Genomic DNA, 21,660 nt, shown 5'->3' on the forward strand with positions numbered 1-21,660 from the left:
GGACCAACGCTCCCCTATTGCACTCTTTGTCTTTGGTTGGGTAAAAAAAAAAAAAAAAAAATGAAGTGCAACAACAATAAAAATGCTAATCGGAATAAGAAAAACAAACATTGTTTTCACTTTCGATTTAACAGGCCACTTGATAAGAGAGAGAGAAAACAATCATTCTACAAAGTCCATTTGTTGTGATTATTTTCTATGTCAGATCCTGAATAGCACTCGGGCTACTTCTGCCGCCTTTTTCGTCTCGCGCCGACATCTACGGCGCAAAGGTTGTTTATTGCTGCTCCAGCCTTGTTACAGCTCTTAGTGATTTCCCATGTGTGGAAGAATAACTGCACCAGTGATCAGCGACACCGACTCATCGTCTCAAAGGGATTTTTGTGTTGTGAGGAAGTTATGAGGTAACTTCATGGCGAGACAGAACGCCGGATTAAATCCACCTTAAAGGTTCCTACATACAAGTTGTTAAATGGCTACCCTCTGTTTCCCCCCCCCCCCCCCCCCCCCAGGTGAGACCAGAGCAGCCCTGTCACGCCCACAGCGCCCCCTTTCGGCCCGGGCGGCCCACCACGCCCCGGCGCCTGTGAAAGGGTACCATGTCAGCCGCAGCATGTCCCAGCACTCCTCCGGTGGTGGAGGAGGAGGTGGAGGAGGAGGGGGAGGAGTAGGGTCCTTCCACTGGTCGCCCGAGGACTGCGATGGGCCGGGCAGAGACTACTACCAGGGCCACGCCGACGGCCACTATTACACCCACGGGGGTCCGGCGGAGGCCCTGGCGCTGGAGAGGCACCATTCCCACTCCCACAGCCACGCCGGCGGGGGGACCTTCCCTCGCTCTCACCCGAACCAGCACCCGCCTCACCAGTCGTTGGACTCTTGCGAGGAGTGCCTGTCCTCGGTCCACGGGGGCAAGATGCACCGCGTCCCCCCGCACGCGGCAGAGCATTTCGAGAAGCAGGCGCCCTTCCATCCCGATGGCTTCCACACGCTGCAGTACCAGCGCAGCGCCAGCGGGGGCGCCGAGCCGCGCAGCGAGAGCCCCTCCCGCATCCGCCACCTGGTCAACTCTGTGCAGCGCCTCTTCGCAAAGTCCCATTCCCTGGAGGCACCCACCAAGCGGGAGTACAACGGCACGAGAGGAGGAGGAGGAGGAGGGGACTCCCGTTGCGAGAGAGGAGGAGGCCACAGGAGTGGAGGGGAGGACGGCGGAGGCCACTACTCAGGTCATCAGCCTCGCTCCACCCGCAGGAGCAAGTCTCGGGAGCGGAGCAAGAGCGGCGACTCGCGCCACGAGTCGGGCAGGCGCCACCGCAGCCGGACAGCAGGCTGGTGGAGCTCTGACGATAACCTGGACAGCGACAGCAGCTTCCTGGTGAGCGGGGGCAGGCGGGGTTACCCCAGCGGGCACGAGAGCCTGGACGCGGCCATCCAGGAGCTCACCATGAAGAGGCCCAAGGAGCGTGGCGGAGGCGGAGGCGGCGGCGGCGGGCCGGTGCCCGGAGAGTGCGTGGCCTGCACCACGATGGCTCTGGCCGGGAGTGAAGGAGGGGGGAGTCAGGGCCACCTCGCCCACTCCCTGAAAAGGAGCACGTGGTCCGCCATGACAGTCAGTCAGGCCAAAGAGGTGTACCCGTCGACCAGGGGAGCGAGCTACGAGAAGGCGCTGGTGCCCTTGGAGAGTAAGCTGAAGGAGAGGTCCTTCCACTACTTGCAGGTGTGTGTACTTGCATGTCAACCAGTGAATGTGTGTGTGTGTGTGAGTGAGTTGGACTTGGGATTTTGCTGTGGATCAACGGTGATTGCCCTTATTGTCTTTCAAATCCAAGGCATGTTTTTTGCTTGTGTCTCTTTCTATCATCTGTACAAAATAGCTAATGGACGCTTTAGTGGCCTTGCAAAGGCACATATATATATATATATATATATATATATATACACACACAAAAAAAACACACACAAACCTCCAGCTGTGCCGAGTTAGAGCTGCCGCGCAGGCTGTGTTTCTACGGAAACAGCAGGTAGCCACAGAGGTCCCTGGTGTTATTCCAACCCTCATCCTTCAGACACAGCTGAGGTCTGCTGATAGAACCGACAGAGCGCGCAGGATTGTGCGTGTTGGTGTTTTCAAAAGACAAACCCCCCCCCCTCTCACAATTTGCCTCAGTGCTTGAGGCTACCATCACATTCACACCTCAGGACACAAAATAAACTGCCCCACTGCAGCTTTTCTCATATCTTCATGCACCACTTGTAGGGTCTCTTTTTTTTTTCTTTTCTCGCGGGAAGGGGAACGGTGCGCACGGTGAATTTCGGGCCGCGCTCCAATATGCCGAAGTCCGCCAGATTAATTCCACGGTTTCACAGCAGACGGCTCCCTGGGACCGCAGATATAGAGCTGTTCAGGTTCCACTCCGCCGGCACCTTCGGGATCAAGCAGCAGCGCCGTATCGGAGCTACTGCTCCAGACTGAAGCTCTGTTCTCTGGGGGGCAATCACGCCAAATCTCACAAAATCCCATGATTTTTTTTTCGAAATGAACAAACGATTACATGTCTGCTTGTACAAAAACGTGATGCCTTATGGTGATCTCTGCTGCTAGCTGGAGGATTTAGTTGAATATTTACCAGCGACGGAGGCACATCTCTCCCGAGGTGTTTGTGGCAAAAAGGAGCACATTTTAAAACTAATGTCCATCAGGTAATCGGAAACCCGACTCCAAATGGGGAAAAAAAAGTGAATGGTTAAGCACATTGTCATGCTTTGGAAAAGAAACATAAAGCTTACTTGGATCGATTCGAATAAGATACGACTGTTCCTTTAAGTTAGAAAGAGACAAGTACTGGCAAGCCATCTACTGCCATGTCGCCGTGGAACGTGTCCCACAAGTTCACACTATAGGTCACCGCTCAAGTCTGCAGCACGCCACCAAGGAAAAGGTGAGGCATCTTGAAGTGGAAATAGAAGTGAGAAAAGAAAAATCGCTGAATCTTCACAAGTCTGAATTACTGTGGTCAGTCGAATGGACATGTTCAACGTTTCTTTTTTTTTTTTCCTTTTTTTTTTTCTCCCATTGTGTCAACGTCAATCACGACAATGGGCCTCGGGAACCCGGAGCTCTCCATTCCGCCGGGGCCTCTACCTTCCCCATAGGCCTGCGTCTGATAGATAAGAAATGATAAAAAACCCAGAATATGGAGCAAGAGTGAAATGAAGACAGAAACAGCGAGGGAGAGATGAAGACAGAGGGGGGGGGGGGGGGGGGCGCAGTGGGATCGGCAGGGTAGAGAGCTGCAGGGGTAGCAAAGCCAGCTCAGGGATAGAAAGGAGATAGAGAAGGTGATGGTAGCCAAAGGGCCAAAGCGAGAGGAGAGAAAGAGCAGCATGAGAAAATGAGAGAGATAGCAGGAGACCAAGGGGGATCAGGAGATTAGGCTGAATCATCTTTTAAGTGATGACCTTAAAAGCACACACTCAGCTGGATGCCAAACCCCTGGGGCCTTGACTGTGTGTGTGTGTGTGTGTGTGTGTGTCAACGGGTGCCGGTGTTTTTTTATTTGGTCACATGCTTGTGGGAGACCACACAACAGCATTTGCAAATAAAACAAACACAAAAAAACACATAAAGCTTTCATTGTTCTGGAAAAGAAGTGGGATCAAATGGTGAGGACACACATATTCACGTATCAAAGTAAGTGGTCCTCCACAGTAATTTAATGTTCTTCACAAGGTCGATAGTTATTCACATCTGCTATAATGCAAATTAAAGTTGCACTTGTCAGTATTTTTTTTTTTTTTTTAACAATGAGTCAAACGAATGTGTTTAAATTTCCTAGCTAGCATTGACAGCAACAATCCCCGCGGGTCCCATCAGCGCCACAGAGCTTTTCAGCCTCTCTTCAGCTCGTCGAAAGAAAGCAGAACGAAAGTCCGATGTTTTACTCAGGAATGGACGGAAATCTAAAACAAGGGGGAAAAGAAATCGACAAACGGCATTGCGATGTGTTTCAATCTCGCACTTTTTTCATATTAATGGATTTAATGTGGGATATTTCAGGGCAGATGTTTGATGTTTCACAGCTTCATTCAGTGCATTAGAGTTTGTCTTCTGCTACGCTAAAAAAAAAAAAAAACGATGACAACCCATAAAGGGGTAACATTTTACAGTGTTATGAAAGCATTGCGGCTTATAAAAGTCGTATATTTAACATGACGGCCGCAGTGGGAACCTGATTTCTTTTTTGTTTGTTCTCTGTCTGTTGTCTCCCTCCTTAGTGTCTTGTCCTGGCTGTGTGTGAGCGTGTGCTTGTTTGTGTGTGTGTGTGTTTTTTTTAATTTTTTTTAATTTAAATTTAGTTTTCTCATCAGACTCTCATTCATCTGCCCATTTGTCTTTCCCGGCTCTCAGGGCCCACTTCTATATGTCCTCCCTCTGCTACCGTGCTACATGGGTCTGTCTCTCTCTCTCTCTCTCTGTCCCTCCCCCGTCCGTCCGTCCATCTGTCCGTCTGCAGACATTTTGTCTCCGTTCGTCCAACTCGGCCCGTTTTACCTGCCGTTTTATTTGCTCTCGCTCGGCTCGGCTCATGCTGTTCCTCCTTCTCTGTGTCAGTGTTTCACCGGCTGTCAGAGTTTCTCTCTTTCTGTAAGTCGCTTTGTCTCTTTCTGCATATCTCTCTAACATCGTATCCTGTGTAAACGCATGTGTGTGTGTGTGTGTGTGCGTGCGTGTGCGCTCTCCTTCACCGGCATGCATTCAGCTATGCGCGCGTACGTGTCCTCTCCCCGAGGAAGTGAAATATATTTTGGGTGATTAAATATATTTCCGCTCCTTTTTTACTTTAATAACAGAAAATACGCTGCCAACGGCGCGGCGACAACATCTGCAATAACTCCGCACTACTTCCTCCTCACGGTGATCAATGGCTTTTCCCTTTAACAGTCGGTTCTTACTCATTTTAGGGAGTTTAACCCATTGACAGAAAATATCACCCAAACCTTGCACGTGAGACCTCCTCTGTCCCCTTTCTGTACCTTATCGATGACTCCATGAATCTGATGTGTGTCAGGTCCCTTCGGATGACTGGGGCGGCGGGTACGGCGGCGGCGGCGACGGCGGGGGGGAGATCCCGTGTCGCCGCATGCGCAGCGGCAGCTACATCAAGGCCATGGGCGACGATGACAGCGTGGACTCGGACACCAGCCCCAAAACCTCGCCCAAGTCCTCCCTGGTGGCCCAGAGGGATGCCTTCAGACGATCCATCAGCATGGACCAAAGGTCAAATGTCGCGAATGGAACGTCTTCCGTGATGCTGCGTGGTTTTTGTTGTGGCCAGAGTACAGACTGTTGGCTCCGTTCGAGGAGCTGACACGGTGCCGCGGAGCGATGTTCCTCGTGATGCGGACCGACGGCTTTTGATAGAACAGAAAACCTGCATTATCTCAACATCACATGTTTTATTTAGTGCTGCACTTACGCCGGGAAAAAAAACAACCCCTGATGACATCCCCACGGTCATTTCCCCAGCTCAAGAATCAAGACTGTATTACATAAATGTTTTTATTGTGTAACATGGGTTGAGTGCCACTTTAAGATATTCTCTGGCAGACTTAAGATGAGGAGAGCTTGGATATGGATGCATTTATCTGCTTGAAAATCTGAATGGCCGTTCTATATGCTAAAAGGTTTTTTTTTTTTTTTAATAGATAGATAATGTTCCCATTGATTTAAAAAAAACACATCATAGTCACAATATGATGCATTGCAGTATCACAACACTCAGTCCATCACTGTCATGTGAGAAACAACTATGTCGTACTGTAGCTGTTCCAGTGGTTAGCATGACGCTGATTTTGTGCATTATTTGTTTAATTCAGGTACTCGTGTAAGCAGTGTACCGACTCTTATCCCAACAGCCGAACCACACCCAAAACCCAGACCCGCTCTCGTAGTTACACCCGCTCTCTGACCAGCTCACAGGTAACAAACATTGCATTTGTTTCGGTTGTGGGTTAATGTGGAATTTAAGTCCTGACTACAGCGTTCTGTCTCTCTCTCTCTCTCTCTCTCTCTCACGCCCCTCAGCTGGGAGACACGTTGAACCGCCAGTTCGAGGCCGTGTGCGAGACCATGTTCGGAGAGGTGGAGTCTCAAGCCGTGGAGGCCCTGGACCTTCCGGGCGTGTTCCGCACTCGCAGCCACAGCTACGTCCGCGCCATCCAGGCCGGCTGTTCCCAGGACGACGACTGCCTCTCGGTCTTCTCCATGTCCGGCCCCCAGGGAAGCATCAAGGGCGGGGCCGGTGAGTGCTTTGTGGTGCGGCGCACCCAAATACGTGCTCGGGTCTGTGGTGTCGTGTGCGAGGGCCTTTTAATGTGGCGGCGGACCTGGTGGGAGACGCGGTGGGACGGACGGTGTGAGAAAGCATGCATGCGTTTTCATGGCAGCTTGTGTCTGCTTTGAAAAAAACAAGTTCATGTACGTGCAACACACACACACAACCGCACACACACGACCACAAACCTTACACCCTCATTGGTCGCTCAGCTGTGTGCATCCGTTTTTGTATCGGTAACCTTAACTCTCTCCTCCGGTCCTTCGCTCTCATCTTTTTTCACCCAATCATTCTGCATCACCTGGCTCGTCTTTGTGTATATGAGTGCATTCTGTAAGCACAAGCGTGTGTGTGTGTGTTAACGTGCGTGCTCTTTGTTCTTTGTGTCTCATCTCTCCCATCACCCTCCACGGTGTGATCGCAGAAATTCTCAGACAGGAGAAATAGGTACAGGGAGCCTCTGATGAGAGCTCCGTGTCCTCGGCTGCTCAGCTCTCTCGGTTTAACCGGAATGCCTCCTCCTGGTGTCGTCTCACGCTTTGGCGTTCTCACGTGTCACTCTTTATCGGGGGGAAAAACATGTGTTTGTTTGTCTCATTTTTGCATTCGTGCTGTTATTCAGTGCTTGTAAGGTATCAAATGTCTAAGCTCAGACCAGCAAATCCCCCCCCGGGTATTTATTAAAGCCTCTGTCAAGTGTTCTACAAACAAGCACCTACATGCATGCTCCCCATGCTCGAGCGTCATGGCGAAGATCTTTGTGAACCCCAAAAAGCCAGGTGGCGGTGAAGATGCTTCAAGAAATGCACTCAAGTGATCTCTTATTCGCTGAAAACCTAAACGTGTGTCGCACAAAGGCGACGTTTGAACCAGTCTGCGAGGGAAGAGGAAGAGACCGAATCTGCCCTCTCATTTTAATTATTTTCCAGGAAATTGCTTTATCTTTCCCAAGAAGAGAGTAAAGAGAAGAGGTTTTTCCATGGCCACTTGAGTCGTGTCTGTCATTTCCACCACGTCGCTCTCTGCCTCCTACGAATGCTCAACAAAAGATCATTTTGAGAAACATAGCTTTAGAGTTTTGTTTTTCAAACTTTTTATCTTCCAATCGCAATATTGTTTATTCATTTTTTTTTTCTCCTTTTCCTCTCTCTATTCTTTCACCCTCTTATATGTCAACACATTTCACTGTTTTCACTCCTTTCACCGTATCCATCCAGTCTGTCGCTTCTGTAAGTACCCACCGCTCTCCCGCTCCCTGTTTGACGCAGTACCTTTTCTGCTTCTAACCGCTCTCCGTGCCTCTCTCTTCCTTCCTCCCCCCTCTCCCCCCCTCTCTCCTGACACTTTTAAGTCTTTCCGTATCGCAAAGGCGCTCCTCCCCCACTCCCGCCTCGCATGTCCAAGTCTTCGCTGTCGGTGCGAGCCCAGAGCAGCACCGAGTCCAACCAGGACGCCTACTACCAGGGCGGCGGACAGCTGGCCTCCAGCTCGGGCCCCGGGCGCCCCAAGCAGCACAGCAACTCGGTGGACCTGGGCAGCTCCGACGGCCCCCTCTCGGGTCGCTCCTCCAGGGGGGGCTACTACGCCGCCACCGGCCCGGGGCGCTCCCGGCAGCAGCACAGTAACTCGGCGGAGAGCCTGGACGGGGCCAGGGGCTCGCGGGAGCTGGTGCCCTACGGGGGAGGGCCGGGCGTCAGGGCCAAGCACAGCAGCTCGGCCGACAGCCTGCTGGAGGGGCCACCGAGGCCGGCCAGGGAGAGGGACGGCAGGGTGGCGGGCAGCCTGGGGAAGTCGGTGTCTCTGCCCCAGAACAGCATCCTGCTCTGTAAAGCCGGGGGGCAGGACGGGAGAAAGTGGAGGCCGTCCATAGCTGTGCAGGTGAAAAAAAAGGGACATTTTGCGAGTTCTTCCTGATGAAAACATCTTGATCGTGTGGGACCAGTTGTGCAGGACCTCTTTCGTGTGTGTGTGTGTGTGTGATCCAGGTGGACAGCTCAGAGACTCTGTCAGACTCGGACGCAGAGGGAAAAGCTCTCACGGAGGTCCACTCCATCGGGGTCCAAGTGGAAGACGATAAAAGGTAATAGAGATCCGACCGGAAATCAAAGCATGGGGGTAGAATGTTTTTTTTGGAAACTCTTTGCAACTTAAAGTGAGTTTATTGAGCTTGCCATTTAACTTTTCCATAATTATGCACCCAAATGGCAAACTACGATGTGCATTTGATTGTTTCCTAATTGCCAAGAAATATGTGGCTTCATTATGGGTTGTTGGTCTTTGCACAGTAATTTATGTGAATAATTCTAATAAATAATCTGAAAAAGCCTTCATTTTGCCGGGCGCCCAACAGTGCAGCCACCTATGGTTGATTTCTAGGCTAGATCCTATTATTTCATTTAACATTTCATCAGACATCACAGCATGCGCACTTTGTTCCAAGAATGTCTTGTTTTTCCCACTGTTACCAGGGCTACTGCACATCGTACGAGGAGGGGGGGGGGGGGGGGCGTGGAGCAGGAGAGCGGATATCGAAGTCACACCTTGAGCCTCATCAGACACCAAAGGGGGAGGCGAGGGGAGGGGTATTAACTTGTAATAAAGAAAACAGTGACTCAGTTGACGTGACATTTGCACACGCCGGTGCGTCATATGCCAGAGGATTTAGCAGGGGCTTATCACACAGCGGTGCCGACTCCAGCGACAGCACGGCTGTCTTGTTTCAGCGGGAACGCGCAATAATTAGAAGCCAAACTGACTTGAGTCTTGTTTATTGCATGCAACACTCCGCGTGACGGCGTTAGCTCCCGGGCCCCCCCCCCCTGATTGATGACTCCCCTCCGCGTTGCAGACGGGCTCGCTTCAAGCGCTCCAACAGCGTGACGGCGAGCGTGCAGGCCGACCTGGACCCCGAGGGCTTCCCGGGCCTCGGCGTCGCCGTGCCGACGCAGGACAAGAGTCTCCAGTTCGGCTGCTCCTTCCAGCGGCACTCGTCGGAGCCCGAGTCGGCCGGCCAGTACGCCGATTGCCACCGCACGGTCCACACGCAGGGACAATGGGCCTACAGAGAGGTAGGCCTGCGGTGACAGGCTCGGAAATCACTGTTGTACTCATGTATGTACTTGTAATAGAAGCAGCCGTACCTCATGGTCACATGGATCGCAAGCGGGTGAAGGAGGTATGTCAACGAATGGTCCGAGTACAACACGTCGCAACACTTTTTTTCCGTATGCAATCCCAGGACTTTATCCAGAGTGGCTACACCGCACAGGCCTGCCAAGCGGACCCACGGCCCCACCAGCACCCACACTTGCCCCCGCGTTCCCACTCCCCTCTGCCCATCACCTCCGAGAGGGCTTGGGCGGGGACTCCGTCCCTGGAGGGCCCCCGGAGTCTGCCCGACTCGGGGCGAGCCTCGCCCTGCATGCGGGACGGGGAGTTCTTCTTACGCCTGCTGCAGACCGAGGTGGAGAGGATGGAGGGCTGGTGCCAGAACATGGAGCGAGAGGCGGAGGAGAACGAACTGCCAGAGGAGAGTGAGTTCAGGCGGGTGCGGGGGGGGGGGAACGAAAAGAATGAAGGGTTCTTTCGTTTCTAAAACTACTTGTGTGCCGTTTCCTCTCTAGTTCTCGAACTGATACGAAATGCAGTTGGCAGCGCCCAGATGCTCATGTCTCAGAAAGTCCAGCAGTTCTTCCGCCTCTGCCAACAAAGTGTGGTGAGTGTGTGCGATTGAATGTAACCGCATGACAACACGCATTACTTATGCCGCCTGGTTTTGCCGAGATGCACCGCCTGCAAAAACGCTCATTAGAAAATGGGTCTGGGGTCTTTCTCTCTGCTTTGTCACCAATCACATGACATGTCCATTCTCGCCGCCCGACCAGGACCCTTCGGCCTACCCCCAGCCCACCTCTCAGGACCTGGCGGGCTTCTGGGATCTGCTCCAGCTCAACATAGAGGACGTCAGGATCAAGTTTCAGGACCTCCAGAGGCTCAAAGACTCAGGTTGGAGGCTCCCGCCTGAAAAGAAGGTGAGAAGCCATGGGGTCCGAACGGCCCCGGTTTCCCAACAGCACTGTGGCAGAGCTAAGATGGCAGTGTGCAGAAGAGTGGCGCAGATGGCCGTGCCCTCCAACCGAATGCGGGCTGTAGCCATACGGGACAGCGAGAGGAACTGAGATGCGGGCGAGACTCAAAGCCGAGTCCTAGTCTGACGCAAATCTAAATGCACATCAGCTCTTTTTCGCTCGTTAATCAGACCATTTTCTTCAAAGGTTGTGCTACTCACTGATCGACTACATTATTCTGGATAACAAACTAACGATTGTTTCTCTTTTCTTCATTTTCCTTTGACATTATCTTTTTACCTTTTTCTTCCCCCCACTTCATTTGCTCCTGTCACCCGATGCCAACGCATGCTGAGATGCTTTTTGCTTTTATTCATTTCTTTTGGATTGTGGTTATTTGTGTCCCACGACGTCTCGGCCCGTGATTCCTCCTCCCTTTAATTTGACCCTTTACGTTACGTGGTTTGGCTCTATTGTTTGTCATTCTCTTTGTTTGCCTCTGTCTCCATGGGATTCCTTTTTTTTCGTACAACCATACAATACCATTTCCTTTTTTCACCACCCGGCGTACGAACAAATCCGCCGTCCGTTTCCATCTCGTATCTACGTCTCGCAATCCCCCCCACCCCCCCCCCCCCACCCCCCCGGGGTCTAGGAGGATAAGAAACTTCCTCCCCCCTTACCAAAGAAGTCCGCGGGCGGGGTGAGCGGCAGCCTGCGGGCCGATAGCGTCGGGGACGGGGTCGCCGGCGGAGGCGGATCGGGCGGCCTGGCGGTGCCTCGCATCGGCGGACACACCTTGCCCATCAGGGAGAAGTCCCTGGACCTCGGGGACCGCCAGAGGACGGAAGCGAGGAGGCGGCTGCTGCAGACCAAGCGCACTGCCTCCTTCAGGCAGAACTCGGCCACGGAGAGCGCGGACAGCATCGAGATCTACATCCCCGAAGCCCAGACGCGACTCTGAAGAGCCTCCTCCTCTCCTCCTCCTCCTCCTCCCCCCAGCACTCAGCCTTGCCACGCTGACCTGCACACCGACCTCAGTCTTCTCTCCGATCCCGGTTTTGGATCCCCCCCCCCCCCCCACCCTACCCTACCCTTAGCATTTAGATCACCTTCGCTTACAACAAACCACAACATCTCTTGCTCATTGAAGCAAGCAATGACAGCCATTTTAGTGTCTTGAAATTTGGAAATTCTTCTGACACAGAGGCCTCAATGTGAAATCGTAGCTAGCAGACGTGATTTATCAACTTTTCAAAGGATACTCTGAATTTCCTCTTGGCTCACGAACACTTATCAGTTCCACTTTTATAACCTTAGTCAGTAGTCAGTGGAGGTTCACGCATTAGTAGCATGCCTGTGTGTGTTCACCTAGCACTTCTATATCACTGAAAATAAAGGGCTTAAGGCACAAAACCTCTGTGGGGACGGCGAAATAACAGAATCTCCCTACGGATCCCCCTTTTGCCATCTCCTGAATGCCATTTGCAGCAGAATCAACGGCGAAATATAGCCCCCACTGCGGATGAGTAAACATGGATTCGTTTCCAACCCGTGAGTTTGAATGCCCTCAAAGTCAGATGGTTGGCGATCCCCAAAGAACATTCTCCCAAGCATCAGTCAGTCAACTGCAGCTGGCACTTTTCACCCCCCCCCCTCGGTGCCATCTGTCCGCCCAGGCGCCCCTGTCAAAGTCTCTTCCCCAAAGTCTCATTCCTCGCATTCCCCTTCGCAAACGCCATCGATTACCCGCAGCGATGCCGTTTGAATGTGCAAGTGCTATTTGTACATAGTGTGCACAATCGTGTTCGCCGCCCCCCCCCAAAAAAGAGCTTTTGCCGTGTAGCGCCGCAGCCTCTACCGCTTCAGGGAGCGTGGCGGACAACCGTTTTTTTTTTTCCCCACAAAGTCTCTCCGAAGTTGCAAGTGTTCAGGGGTTGGGTCTGCCAGGAACTTCTGGCTGGGGAGTACGTATTTTGGTGGCTTTTTTTTTTTAGGACTTTCACTGAGAAGGCCCCCCTTTTCACTGTGAGACTCCACCACCACCAAGTGGTCAAATGAGGACCCAAAAACCAACCTCCTGTCCTGTCCTTTCCGCCAGGATTCAACACACGCCCTGATGAAGACCGTCAGTTCACTCCTTTCCATCAGTTCTTCCTGCTTCTCTTCTCTCGGACGATCAGAGTGCGACGTTCACGTGATGCGTTTTGCACGATGGCGAATTCGGCAAAAAGCAGCGGGAACACAAAGCGATGGAGAGCAGAGCGGGGAAAAAGTCTTCGGCAGAATCCACAAGGCGGAGCCCAAGCGCGATCCTCTCGGTTTCTCGCGCCGCGCCCGACGACAGAGGGGAAGGGGAATTTTTATTTATTTTTCCCCCCCCCGAGAGTCGAGAGAGCGCAAAAGGGATTTAACGTAGCTTCCTCCTCAAAGGCATCAGAGGGAGGAAACCATCCGTTGTGAAACGAGAGAAGGGGAGCGGCTTGATGCTGAGATTAAGTCAGACTTGTCGTGAATGGAATGATGCTTCATGTTAGCTGTTCATCTCTCTTCCTCTTTATTCGCTTCTTGAAATCATACTCTCCGGTGTCTCCACGGAACAAAGTGTAGCATGGTTTTAGAGGTCTTATTTATTTATATATTTCATATGTAAGTGTTCTGTACTGCTGGTGCCTAGAGGTGTGTTTGTGTGTAGGTGCGAATAAGACGGGCCGCGTGTCGAAGGGACGTGTGATGAAGCCCAGTGAAAAGTCCAAATCAAGTTTTAAAGTCCTAAAACACAAAGTAAGAATCTTTAAGCATGACCTGTTTTTATTTCTCTTTTTTTTAACATTTGGGTGTAAGGTGTCGGCAAAATGGGATATTTTAATGAGAGATGTATATTTTATAATATAATCTACATTTCTAGATTAGTAGAGACTATTGAGTACAGTATATGTACAAAAACAGCATATATTAAATGTGAAAAACTACAATATTATTATGATAGATTATAGCATTGTCTGATACTAAAGCTGAGGGGCATATCTAGACTCAGTACAATTAAAAAAAAATAATTCCAATTGATTATTATCTTCGGTTTTGGGGTACTGGGTCAGGTTCACAGGGTATAAATGGCAAGTAGGATCCTCCTTAGGCCTACTGTATATCTGTCTGTGGTTCTAACAACATTTACTGCTGTATCTCCTCCCCGGATTCCCCCTTTAGAACCACCTACATGTGCCTAACCAGCTATATGTGGAGGTTTCCTTTGAACACAGTTTACAGTATATATATATATATATATATATATATATATATATATATATATATATATATATATACACATATAGAAAGATATGTACATAGAAAAAGTATAAAAGTCTGCAGAGTATTGTTAAAGAAAATGTTTTTATTGTACTGACACTCCAACCTTTGACTCCCGAACTCTCACTTGCAATACACACAGAAGACTTTTGTGAACGTTAATGCTGCATGTTTTATGTCACCCTCCTTTGAAAAGTTTAGTAGAGTCGCGTTTTGGACTGACAAAAAGCAAAGCTAATTTTGTAGCTTATTAGACACTTTTTGTGATTGAAAACAATTGACAGGTTTTATACAATGCCGTCGCCTGAGTGACTCGCGCCTTTGGACAAAGATGATTATTTTGATTTGAATCAATCAGCTTATCAATTGAACAACCTCCACGTAAATAGCAAGCCCCCTCCCCCCCCCCCCCGGCAATGAAAAGCGGGGCGGAGAATCAGACCCGTTTCACTTGTGTGCAGCAACGTGGGGGTTGCGGAGCAGCCTTTTATAAATCCCCCCCCCCCCCCCCCGAATCTCTCTCCTGTGTAACTCTCACACTTTCACAACATCATCGAACAAAGCACAAAAAAACACCCTGCTTTTATACTGTTAATCCACTGTGAAGGCCTCTTGACTCCACCCTCGCACTCCTCAGACCTACACACGGAGGGGCGGCAAGATCTCTCCATTACGAGCCGGGCCTCGAGGAACACCAGGAATCAAAGAGGCTTTGTTGGATGTGTATCCGCCGTAGCAACCGCTCCTTCTTCTCCTTCGATTCTAGCTGACTCTCTCCTTTATGCTTTTGATCAAACGTTGAGGCGTTTGCCAGCCACCTTGCCTTGAAACAGGTCCATTGCAAACACATGTTGGCTGGTTTGAGTTCCATAGCGTTTTGCGTTTTACCAAATCCATCCGTCCTCTATCGTCACAAGTACAAAATGCAGGAGGCCTCAGCTAGAGATGGCACCTGGGTGTGTAGTTGCACAAACGCCATCTAAACACACGAAACAACACAACCAGACCGACTACTATCAAAACCCTTTCACCTCTATTCTATTCTCGAGAAACGAAATGGGAAAATCCCTCCATCCCACAGATTATCCAGCCACTCCCTGGTAGCCACTATATGTCGAGGCCGGAGAGCGACTGGATCACCAAGTGGAAGGAGTGTCGGTGGAGGCCCGGAGCTTCCCTCGTAGCCGATGTGCGTGGGATGTTTTTTTTTGTGCATCTGCAGCAAAAGTGGAGCAGGAGGGACGCGGTAGCAGCAGATTTGAGTTTCAGTTATGTGGAGGCAGAGCTGCTCTGGAAGAACAAAGTCCCTGGCTGAGTTGAACCTCGCTAGGAGAAGCTTTGGCTCACCGCCTGGGTCTTGTTTTGTGGCTTTTGTGTGATGCACAATCGCGGTCACCTATGTTTTAGATGTTGAAAATGTGTAACTGGCATTAATAGGACCTTTTGGGGCTTAATATACAGGATATTAATGAGATGAAGAACCTCTCTTAGGAAGATGATTTCATGCCAGTGGCGGACCCTGCCAATAATACTGTAGTATTATTAGAGTACTATTTAGAAAAGGAATTGTAGAATGTAGACACATTAAATTGCTGTTGATAAAAAGAAAAGCCAACAACAAGCAGTTTTAAAAGTATCGATTTCTTATATAAAAATCAATAATCATATCTTTACATTTTTATTTTGATCAAATGTACTTATTATTATCATCTTTTTCTTCGTTTTACTTCCTTCTGCCTCCAGAGCAGCTCTAAACGCCCAAAATAATCCACTGAAACTCCAATGTGCCTTTAGCACTGAGGTGTAGGTGTGTTTGTATGTATGTGTGTGTCTGTTTATTTGAACTGCGACGTTACTTTAGAGCATACACACAGGTAACAACGAGGGTCAGACAACTGAGCAATTACTGTGTAATTAACAAAAAATGATATTCAGCCACCCTCACGTTTACAAAAAAAATGTAAATAATTTGTTGCCAATTGACATTGCTATTCTCAATATATTGTTATTACAATATGATTACTATTATCAGTAGTAGCAGTATAATTATTGTCATTAAAAGGATTCATTATTGCCATCACTCGTTATTATAAATGGTGTTGTCCACTATAGCTGTGGGTAGACATGGTTCCGTATTCAAGGGCAAGTCTTGTGTACAGTAAAAAAAAAAATTAAAAAACTAGTTCATTCTACGATTAAAAAGTCTTAAATTGCTGCTAACAGGGAGATGGACAAGTAAAGCAAAGTGACGATAACTCTGGGAAGACGTTTTTTTTCTCTGGGATCGAGGAAGGACACTCCAACAAAGAGTGAGAGGAAAGTGAGCGTCGAACCGAAGGACTGAAAGGAACATCCAAACTTAAGACCCTTCTTTCGCCATGTGCATTCATTCGTCATTCAAAAAAAACAACAACAACAACATGGACATCCGACCGATACGGACTCTCCGCATTCTACTCCATAATGTAGCAGAAACAAAATATAGCCCCTTTGTTGTCTACTCCTTCTTTCCCTCCCATCTGTTCCTCACTCTGAGTTTTAATCAAACGGGTTTGATACAGCGAGCTTTTCTGTCTTTAAGCTCGGCTTTATCTTGAGTTCTTCTTGTTTTATACACGTTTGATTCAGTGCCAAGACAGCATATTGTACATACAAACATTAAATGTTCATGGTTTTTCTTTTTCTTCCCTCCTATTAAAAAACAAACAAACAAACAAACAAGTGACTGGAGCGCATAGCAACAGCGATGCCATTAGACATGAACTTTTGCCTCACGATGCTACCGTGGACACGCAGGATGCATGAGGACGCCGGTGGAGGGGGGGGGGGGGGCGTTCACACAGTCCGTGGCGTTGCGGTTCTCCTTTTTTTGTACATACACATTTATTTATTGACCTTGTGTGTTCTACGGAGGTGTCCGAGGCCCAGAGGGGAGGCGCACTGTGACCTGGTTTACCCCAACACAGAATGTAACACTGTCAACGTTGTCCAAACATTTTCTAATGGCTAATATTAGTACTATTAATATGATTATTATAAAGCTATTTTAGCGAGTTAAATGAGTGGTGATGGGTCTCCTTTGTCTTTCTTTTCTGTTGATTTTCTGTCTCTATTGAATCTGCAGTAAATCGGCACTTGAAAATCATCTGTGATGATCAGATCAGATCGGACCGACAAGTGTCCCGCTAATATGACAAGCGAAGGAATGATGTGGCTAAAATTGTGATTCTTAACACTACTTCCTCCCCCCCACTTCAAACCTCATCTCCAGACGGTGGTTTTCGGAGCAGCTGCCAGGCATCAGTGGAGACTCCTGCAAGGCGCCGTGCAGGGCCAAGACGACATGTAACCCAGAACATGACCCCCCCCCCCCTCACCGTGACAAAGACGTTGTACCCTTCAGGTCTTGTACAGATTTAAAAAACATGACACAAGATGTTAAGATTGTGAGATTTAACAAGGTACAGGTAGGTGGAGTTTGTTTGAGCCACGCTCACATTTTGCTCCACCTCACTCTGCCTCTGGGGTCGGAATTAGCAATGCAAATGAAGAGCAAAGTACACCTTTTAGGGAAGATTGAGAGCGAGGACCGAGGCAGTGGCCTTCTGAAGCAAGTGCACCGCTCCCGTGGGAAAGACGAGTGCGCACAGCCAAAGCCCGCAGCTACGAAGTAGAAAGCGTCCCTCTGCGAGTTTGAACACAGAGCCGTAGCCTCCGGATAAGAGAAGTAGGGCAGGGAGTAAGTCAAATAGCAACGTGTGGGAGGTGGATGAGTATCGGCACACGAGTGAGTTACTGAAAATTGAAGTGCTGCTTGGAGGATAGACAGAAGTCTGTGTCATCTCGTCCTCATATGCAGCCCCTCCAGCAACTCACTCATACTTGAGTCTCATCCTGGGGCTAAATGAAGTTTTGGATGTGACTTGGGGTTTTTTAGTTGGCGGTGGTGTCCCAGCAGCAGGGAACAAGAAACGTCCTGAAATGTTTCACTTTCAATCCTCTGTACGACCCCTCTGGTGTTTTCAGTTGTTCTGGCTGATTTAGCCCTTTAGAACCGTTTCAACAAATCTAACCGCAGACTCGGGAAGGTGCCGTTCAATTAGTCTACGCATGGAGCGAAAATCTGATTAGTCAGATCAACTCAAATCAGCAGCGAAAGTTTTGCAGAGGCAAAGGCTACCCTTCTATGTTACTCCGCTTTTGCAGTGGAATGTGAACCGGCACAACACAAGCATTCATGAGAAAAATCATCTTTTATTCAAGAAGCATTCAGTAAAAAAGTGCATTGTATGTGTATTCACTATTTCAACATGCCTGCAGGAAAATTAATTGTTTCATGACCATTCCTCAGAGCTATAGAGACATAACTGAAGAGCAGTGGTTAATTTTGGCCCAGATACTAACCCATCCATTACACAAGCGCTGTCCCTCAATATCCCGCAAACATAATCACAACCTGAGATGGCCAAATTCCCAATTAGTCAATCTCGTCGGGCTTGGACATTTGGGGGGTTTTAGGCTTTACTCGACACCGTCCAGTTTGAGTGTCCAGGCCTGACCGGGGGAAGAGGGCAGTTCAGGGAGCAGAACAGTGAGGCCAGCCCCGGGCTGGACCGGGGCCCATGGGAGGGGGTTTGAAGTCCCCAACAGGGTCACCTGAACCAGGAAAAAAAACAAACCTTTTTTATTCCTACATCTGTGGCCATGTTGTGGACAGCTGGTTAAGAACATATCCTCTAAGACAACATTATGCAATGTTTTTTTTTTTCCTTTTCCAAAGCTTTAGGAGTAGAGTTGTGTTGGTTCTTTTACCTTAGTGGCTTCTGATGTTTTGGGTGCCAATAGTTGCAATGTGAGCCTGGGAGGTTTGGCTGTCATGATGGCGTAGACAGTGGTGCCATTAGATGTATACCTAGAGAAATAGAAACCGTAATTGAGATGATAATTGCATCGATGCACCTTTTCAGTTTAGGAACATTGTTCTAGAACCATAGCCGCAAGAACTAGGAATATTCAAAGTTGGACGTTTTAAGAAACATTTCTAGCTCCTTGCTTAAATGAATTATTATAAAAGACGGCTTCTAGTGATTGAGCGCTGCATCCGCCCCTTACCACACTGGGACAGTAGTGTTGTCAGCCTGGACCCTCCAGGGTTTGGAGGCGTATATCGCCTCCCCGTTGATCTTCAACCAGGCGCCAACACCCTTGAGTCTCTCCTCAAACACTGGAGGGATCATCCCGTCAGGTGTGGGACCCACGTTCAGAAGGTAGTTACCTCCCAGGGCCACCGTGCGAACAAGATCCTGTAACGGGAGCAGCGGGAGGAGAGAAAAAATAGTCAGTCCTTGTAAAGAGACGACTCTCAGATCACAGTATTGGTATCACGTACGATTTTTTTTTAATGGAGTCACAATGAAGATGGACGACGTTGACGATGATGGATCACGTTATCCTCACCTCTATGATAGCGGGCAAGTCCATCAGCTCGCTCAGCTTCATGTTTCGCCGGTAACCCCAGGACAACGTGTCCACAGACGTGCACTTCTCCCATTTGTGCTGGGGCGGCTGACCCGGAGTGTACTTGTCTTCGCAGTTGAAGTAGCCGCCGTGTTTGCAGGCACATCCAGCTCCCCATCTGTCGTTGGTCACAACAGTATCCTAGGGAAAAGAAGAAGCGCATGAATGCACGCCTAAACCACTTTACACGGCCAACACCATTGTCTTAGGGCTGCAGCGATTAGTCGGCGTAATCGTCAACGCGGATTTCTAAATCGTGGTAATTAAAGCGTTTTTTCTCTTTTAGTAAAAAGCTACGGTGCTTGTGAGGTTGTCCTTCAGAGGCTCGTGCACCCTCGTCACATTTTCCCGTCACTGGTCACTTTTAAATGCATATTTGCACTTACATTTTGTATTATTATTTAATGTATCCATTATGATGTTTACATTTGTATTAACTTGTTACTCAAATATATTTGAAGTTCAAAATACAAAGTTATTGGATGGAAATAAACATCCACACGTTGTAGCCAGATGGAATACTTGCCTCTTTGTTTCCACGCTTCTACACTGTGGTAAATAAGTTAGATTTTGAAAATAATCTTTAGTTGCAGCCAGACATTGTGTGTGTCTTACTTTGACCGGGCTGTCGTTGTAGAGCCAAGCCAGGAAATCGGTGGAGTTCCAGTAGGTGTCAGGTGCTTCCCAGTCCCCATCGGACCAGATCAACTCAGGTCTGTACCTGCGAGACATCAGGGGAGCAAAAAAGGTTTCAACACCCTGCCATAAAGTTTTGCATTCCCATGCGTTTTGTACCTCGTACAGGTCAATAAAACGTATGATACCGTGTAATAAACTGGTTTGTGTGAAAATCAGCTGACGGGGCGATTTAAGTGTTACAGACCTCACAACCATGTTGTAAAGCTCTGGTAGCAGTTTGTGCACCACAAACTGCTGCGTTTTGAAGCCATTCTTCTTGTCAGCCAGGTAAAGAGGGTGGAACCATTCATACAAGGAGTTGTAGAGTCCGTAGTGCAGGGACCTAAAAAGGGGAAATTAGAAAGCTTAGCACCGCTCATTGAGGACGCACGGAACCCATAACACTGCCAACACAGTGTTGCTGTGGCACTAAACACTACGTCTGCATTTTACATGAACGGAATTATTATATAAGGATAATATAGATATATTAAAATCGGTCACAATACTTAATTTAATAAAAACTATCCGTTTATAAGGATTACTATTAAATAAATTAAAAAATAAAAGTATAATATAAGGACATTACTAAAAAGCACACCACGTCTTCACCAAAAGTGGGAGTGTAAACATGTAATTCATTGCATTCCTTGTACTTTAATAAGCGCCAGTAGCACCTCTGGTGACGCACCTGTTGCGCACGGCCTCCCCCAGGTCCCCCACCAGGTCTCTGTGAGGACCAGTGTCCTCGGAGTTCCAGTTCCAGGAGTACGGGGACCCCCAGTTGGTGAATCCCTCGTGATGTTTGGCGGTCAGGACGACATATCTGCAATGAGGGAAGGGGGGGGGGGTGTGTGTCAGGTGAGCCCTGCGCTTCGATACCCGGAAGTGAATCGGTCTCTTTGAACGTGCGTCGCTTTTAAGAAATAAACTCACTTTGCCCCGGAAGCCTTGAAGATGTCCGCCCAGTACCCCGGGGAGAAGAACTCTGCGTGAAACAAGGGCGCAAACTCCGGGTAGCTGAAGCCGGGGGGGTAGTTCTTGGACATGTAGCTAACACACTTCTGCTCTGGGGGCTGCTGGCCCTGCCAGTGCCACCAAAACCACTCGCTGCCGAACCCGGGGACAGAAAACACCCCCCAGTGGACGAAGACGCCCACCTTGGCTTCGTCGTACCACGGGGGCAGCGGCCTGGCGTCCAGGCTCGTCCAGTCCGCGGAGTACCGAGCCGCCGTTTGAGAAACCAGCGCAAGGACGGCGAATGCGGCCAACATGACGGCGACGGGGTGAACTTCTCCCGCGAAGAGTCCCACGGTCCGGCGCTCAAACAGCCGGTCCACTGGCCACTAAGGTTCCGCCGCCGGACAGCTGTATGGGACGCGGACTTCCCTTTTGCTGTTGCGACAGTTAGTTACACTTCCGGCCACGTGACAGAAATCACATGAAGTATCACGTGACGGAACTTAGGCGAAGTAGCGCGTGATAAACCAGTATTGTTCATTTAAAATGCGGACGAAGCGTTTAGTGCCAAAGCAACGCTGATTCTTTCCATGAAGTGATTTAAATGAGTTTGCGGCCACGTGACTGGAATCACATGAAGTATCACGTGATAAACCAGTCTGTTTGTTTTTTTACATTTCCGGCCACGTGACATGAATCACGTGAAGTTAACCAGTTCTCTTATTTTTTCCAACCTAAGACCTATAGAGGTAGAAGAACGGCCTTGCCCTGTTGTGGAAAAAATGAAAAATAAATGT

General features: G+C 49.2%; 2 protein-coding genes across 2 annotated transcripts; one reads left to right on the forward strand and one right to left on the reverse strand.

Moving 5' to 3' along the window:
* The first annotated feature begins 517 nt into the window (after positions 1-517).
* On the forward strand, positions 518-16,771 carry dlgap3 (discs, large (Drosophila) homolog-associated protein 3). Its single transcript, XM_062558290.1, has 11 exons — positions 518-1,717; positions 5,070-5,278; positions 5,878-5,980; positions 6,086-6,302; positions 7,687-8,213; positions 8,321-8,415; positions 9,184-9,403; positions 9,574-9,868; positions 9,959-10,050; positions 10,220-10,366; positions 11,058-16,771. Exons 1-11 carry the CDS (start codon positions 614-616, stop codon positions 11,364-11,366), a joined length of 3,318 nt encoding a protein of 1,105 aa, XP_062414274.1. The 5' UTR covers positions 518-613; the 3' UTR covers positions 11,367-16,771.
* A 1,171-nt stretch (positions 16,772-17,942) lies between these two features.
* On the reverse strand, positions 17,943-21,443 carry LOC119219324 (tissue alpha-L-fucosidase-like). Its single transcript, XM_037474474.2, has 8 exons — positions 20,840-21,443; positions 20,595-20,729; positions 20,109-20,246; positions 19,841-19,946; positions 19,166-19,366; positions 18,821-19,011; positions 18,521-18,620; positions 17,943-18,364 (listed from the first exon to the last, which is right to left on the reverse strand). Exons 1-8 carry the CDS (start codon positions 21,175-21,177, stop codon positions 18,230-18,232), a joined length of 1,344 nt encoding a protein of 447 aa, XP_037330371.2. The 5' UTR covers positions 21,178-21,443; the 3' UTR covers positions 17,943-18,229.
* Positions 21,444-21,660: the final 217 nt, after the last annotated feature.

Source organism: Pungitius pungitius, chromosome 17, assembly GCF_949316345.1.
Source record: "Pungitius pungitius chromosome 17, fPunPun2.1, whole genome shotgun sequence".
Classification (NCBI taxonomy): Eukaryota; Metazoa; Chordata; class Actinopteri; order Perciformes; family Gasterosteidae; genus Pungitius; species Pungitius pungitius.